This window comes from Hippoglossus hippoglossus, chromosome 9 (assembly GCF_009819705.1).
Source record: "Hippoglossus hippoglossus isolate fHipHip1 chromosome 9, fHipHip1.pri, whole genome shotgun sequence".
In the NCBI taxonomy this organism is placed as follows: Eukaryota; Metazoa; Chordata; class Actinopteri; order Pleuronectiformes; family Pleuronectidae; genus Hippoglossus; species Hippoglossus hippoglossus.
Genome location: NC_047159.1, coordinates 9,594,461 through 9,599,499, shown reverse-complemented (window position 1 = coordinate 9,599,499; position 5,039 = coordinate 9,594,461). Strand labels below are relative to the sequence as shown.

At 46.6% G+C, this 5,039-nt stretch overlaps 1 protein-coding gene across 1 annotated transcript; it reads right to left on the bottom strand.

The window, feature by feature from the left end:
• Positions 1-2,496: 2,496 nt before the first annotated feature.
• Positions 2,497-4,494, bottom strand: htr1aa (5-hydroxytryptamine (serotonin) receptor 1A a). Its single transcript, XM_034596151.1, has one exon. It carries the CDS (start codon positions 4,138-4,140, stop codon positions 2,860-2,862), a length of 1,281 nt encoding a protein of 426 aa, XP_034452042.1. The 5' UTR covers positions 4,141-4,494; the 3' UTR covers positions 2,497-2,859.
• Between the last annotated feature and the right edge of the window lie 545 nt (positions 4,495-5,039).

Sequence of the window (5,039 nt, the reverse complement as noted above, 5' to 3'; positions counted from 1 at the left end):
CATGTACTTCATCATGCCTGTGATTTCTGCAGCTTTTTAAAGCAGTAACCTAAAAGTAAAAGTCACAGTGCTTCATTTTCAGGTGGCAGCTGTTGTTGTGATATTGATCGGTTGAATCAATCACAGTGAAAGAAAATTACAAATGTCACTTTAAAATTAACAGGGTTGCCTTCGGAGTAACACCCGATTTTTTTCTTTTCTTGCTTTTCTATGCAAAATCTATAAATGTTTAATATCTGGTAAGGGGTACAGCGTGGAGGCTGACACCACTTTCCAGTGTTGAAAAATGTATGAAAACAAGAGCTCTGCGTTTGTACTGGACTGCTCTTTACATTACTGTTCATCCTTTTTATAGGACCAGAATCAATCTACTGTATGGAGGCAGCATCCGATGCAGTTTCCCCCGTTGTTTTAGGCCAGAAGGCAGTGGAACACGTGTAGTAAACCCAGTAATCCCCCCGTTAGTGGAAATATTTTATATAATCCTCTCCTCTTCTGTTGCTGGGTGGAAGGAAAAGCTCCTGCGTCATCACAGCTCACCCATGCACCTACCTATATTACGTTCCCAGAGTAGGTGGGATTAATGCAGCCCCACAATCCAAACATTTGATATTACAACATGGTTTAAAACAGGTCATCCGTAATCCCATATCATGATCAAAAATGTAATGATGGTAATGGTGTTAACATGCAGTATCACTCACAAAGGAGATATATACTCCACCCCTGTCTGCTGCTGCACATCACATTATCTATGATCCTTATTGAGGCCGTCATAAACCCAGAACTTGACCTGCAGGTCACAGGTACTAGATTAATTTTCCCAGAAGCATTTTGAGTGCATTTGATGTCATGATAACGCTGCACAGAGCAGAAGTGATCGGATGGAAGAAGAAACCCCGCGGCGGGGAGAAGTGGCAGTTTTTATGACTTCCTCCCTCCGGCTCAATTTTCTCCAGGCACAATTTCAAACTTTTTATGACTGAGTTTTTTTCAAGCTTTAAAAAATCTATTCCGGTTGTAGTTTTATATGCAGCTCTTATCTGGTTTATCATTAATGTTCGGAAAGAAAACTATGTACTTTGTCACTGGCTTATTACAAGAGCATATTATGAAATGCAAGGGTTTGTCTTATTTTGTCAGAACATAGTGAAAAGTGATGTTAAGTCATTTTTAGTGTACTATCATATTGAGAAAAGCATGAACTCCTCACACTGGAGAAGCTCAAAGGAGAGAATGTTTAATTGATGACCAAAATAATCTGAAATGTTTTTCTGTCGATCAACTATTAATTATTTAACTCAACAATTTCAGTTCTAGCATAAATAGATAGTACTGAGACCTCCGGATCAATATGGAATTTATGGTAGGTGTTTCACGATATGAATCTATTATTTTATCAATCACATACGTTTCAATGATGATCAATTGATTCATCCATTGAATTATTTCCTGTTTAGGTGTCTACTTCTATCCCTCTCTACCCTCAGAGACGCTGTATCATCAGTGCGGTGATGCAAACCCAACACGTTTGCATTCCACAGGTGACGTCTCTACAGTGTCATTCTGAGTCTCACATTTTCTGTCCGAGCTCAGCCAAGCACCTGCCTGCCCGACGCTCTGACTGACCCACGGTGCCTCTGGAACCTGATGTGTTGCCGTGACAACGGGCCAAATAGCCACCCATCTTGTGTGGCAGGCGCAGGCCTCACCGGGGCTTCTTCGTGATAGTTGTTTTCCTCTCCTTCTCCCCCCTTTCGTTCTCTGACAGTCTTTATCGTTTCATCTAAGTGGATTTGTGAGTTGGATTTGTTGACAGAAGAGAGGTGGTTATGCAAAGAGGAGGTTTCCTGCATCTCTTGTCTGTTATATGTGATTTAGAGTCTGTGCACTATATCGCTCTGATTTTTCTTCATGTTGATGGTGTGACAAGCTGTCCACTGAAACACAATGCTTAATAAACCTGTTTGGAGGATGTACTGTACAGTACAAACAATAAAAGATGTGATTTTTCTCCCTTGAGTTTTCTGTTGAGCAATCCTTCTTTCACAGTCTGTTTGTTTCTTTCACACACACACATGGAGCAGAAGAAAACAGAGAGGGGGGGGGGGGAGAGAGACTGTGATCATATATCATAAATGTAATATCAGCCTCCATTTTCAGGAAAAAGAAGTGACCCTCTCCACTTGCTTTTGACTTTGAGTGTGGTTTGATGGATCTACAGTGGAGACCTCAAACACACCATGCACTGATAACCTGCTCACCCCCTCCCATCATCAGTGCGGCCTGTCACTGCAAATTGATAAGTTGTTCGCTGCTTTGCTTCCTCAACAACACAGTAAATGGTTCACTCCATGTAATCACAGCAGATGAAGATGTATGATGATGAAGACGGCACCCAAGTGAAACCTTGATTTTTCATATAAGGGGCCCTGTGTCATCTTCTCTGGGCTCATTTACTTTATTTTCTCTGAATAAGAAACTGACTCGTGTTGATCTTAAGGACAAACTTTGACTGCTTTTATTGTTTTCGGTGCTACAGAGCTCATGGTGTAGGACGGAAATCCTGCGTGTCTCATGGTAAAAATGCATGGAATTCGGCACATGACACGTCTTGCATGGCATTACAACGATGGCTGCCGCCGCGTAAAGGCTAAATACTGTAGCTACAAACACTGAATAAACATGAGCTTGTACATTAAGAGCGAGAGTTCCTGTCTTGTCTCATTTCATCAGCTGACCTCAAACACACACACACACCGATAAGAGACTGTCCCTGAATGAAAAGTCTGGATGTTGTTTTTTTTGCAGTTCCACACAGTCCGCTCCATCACTGCGCGTGCCAGTGAACACGTGGGGTCACGGTCTGTGGAATTTACATTTGATAATCTTCTTGAAAGCATTTTGGAAGTCTTTGTTGAAGTAGGCATATATGATGGGGTTGAGGAGAGAGTTCGAGTAGCCCAGCCAGTTAATGACTGCGCCCAGCCACTCGGGCATGTAGCAGCTCTCTGCGCAGAAAGGCAGCACCAGCGCCACGATGAAAAAGGGCAGCCAGCAGAAGATGAACGTCCCCATGATGATCCCCAGGGTCTTCACCGTCTTGCGCTCCCGGGCCAGCGCGATCTTCCTCTTCGCCCCCGAGTTCTTCTCATTCATGTGCTCGTAGCCCTGCGAGGACTGGGGGGTGTTGGGCAGAGGCAGGTGCGTCTTGGAGTTGCTCAGAACTTCTATGATCTCCAGTGACTCGCCCTCCTCCCCGTGCTTCACTGCGCCGTTGACGCACGGAGAGCTGGTTTTGGACTCGTCGCCGCGCTTCCAGCTCTTTCCCCCGGCCTCCCCGTTGGTTCTCTTGTGGAAGATCATCGGGGACACGGTTAAGCACTTGTCTGACCCTTTAGCTTTCTCGGGTTTTTTGACAGTCTTTCGAATCCGAAACCGGGCAGCTTTGAAAATTCTCCCGTACAGGACCAACATGAGGATAAGGGGGATGTAAAAAGCCCCGAACGTGGAATAGATGGTGTAGCCCGGGTCCTGGCTGATGATGCAGGCGTCAGGGTTTGCTCTGTCTTCGGCACTTCTCCAGCCTAACATAGGCGGAATAGAGATGGAGAAACCAACTAACCAAGTCACACTAATCAAGAGCGCAGCTCGCCTCGGTGTCCGTTTGTTTACATAGTCAATAGGGTCAGTTATGGCCCAGAACCTGTCCAAGGCAATTGCGCACAGATGCAGGATGGATGATGTGCAGCACAGTACATCCAATGAGATGAATAAATCACAGATATCCTGTCCCAATGTCCATTTGTTCAAAACCTGATAGAGGGCCGCCATAGGCAGAACCAGAACCGATACCATTAGGTCTGTCACAGCCAGGGACCCGATCAGATAGTTGGCCACATTCTGGAGCGATCTCTCCAGGTAGATGGCTGCCACGACGCACGCATTGCCAAATATGGAGCAGAGGATGAGGGACCCCAGAAGCAGGGAGGTGATAATCTGGTAACTCAGCTTCAGGTCAGGCAGAGACCCAAACCCGGTGCCATTCTCACCCCGGTCCCTGTCCGCAACCACGTCCATCCCGTGAGGGTACCCGCCGGTCGCGTTGCTCCCGTTGCTGCTTGTTGTTATAAAATCCATAGTGCGACCACACTCGGAGCGCAACTTTCCCAGAGCAGTGTGTGTGGGGGGGGAGGGGGGGACACGCAGCTGGACAGATGTGCCGGGCACAGTCAGTCAGCCCCTCAAACTGCTGCTGCTGCTGCTCTCTCTTTTACCGGGGTCCATCGGAGTTACCGAGTTCGTGCCGTCGCTCTCAGGACGCATGACGCAGGCGTGTTTGTGAGTGTGTGTGATGGGGGGTTGTGTGCGTGTGTGTTGGAGCCCGTGAGTGTTGACAGCCGGTTTGCGCTCACTGTTACTGCGAATCATCTGAGCTTAGTGGCGGCGTGAATTCATTTATAGCAGCAGCTCTGGGTACGTCAGACCCCGAGGAGGTCGCCCTGGAGTTTTGTGCGTGTGCCCCGCTTGTTGCTCAGTTTTTCACCGCAGACAGCCGAGGAGGAAGCAGAGCTCTCTCCTCTCTCTCCTTTTTCTTTGGACTCACTTATAGCTATAGCATTTCGTGGATGGCTTTTTAAAGGGTAGGTGTCAGCCAGGACTAACACTTATAAACTTGTTTAATAAGAAGATAGGAAATAACAAGGCACATATGTTGGGGGGGGGGGGGGGGGCTACTTCAAGTGGTAATATCTTGATCTTCCATCACTTCAAATGAACTCCTCGTTGAATTCAACTTGATGTGAAACAGATGTTTTCCAATTGGTAAAGGAGCTCAAAGGGGAACTCAAGAGTGTTGGTGCGCAAACATCTGTATTTGTAACCGGGAAACTGGGAGAAAGGTAAAATGCGTAAAACAGTGTTGAGAGTGAAAGCTGGTTTCAGGACCAGGGACAGCGCCATGTCAGTACAGAGAGGAAAGCTGCTGCCATCTGCCGTCCACAGAAGGTACTGCACCAAATCATGACTTCTGATCTCAC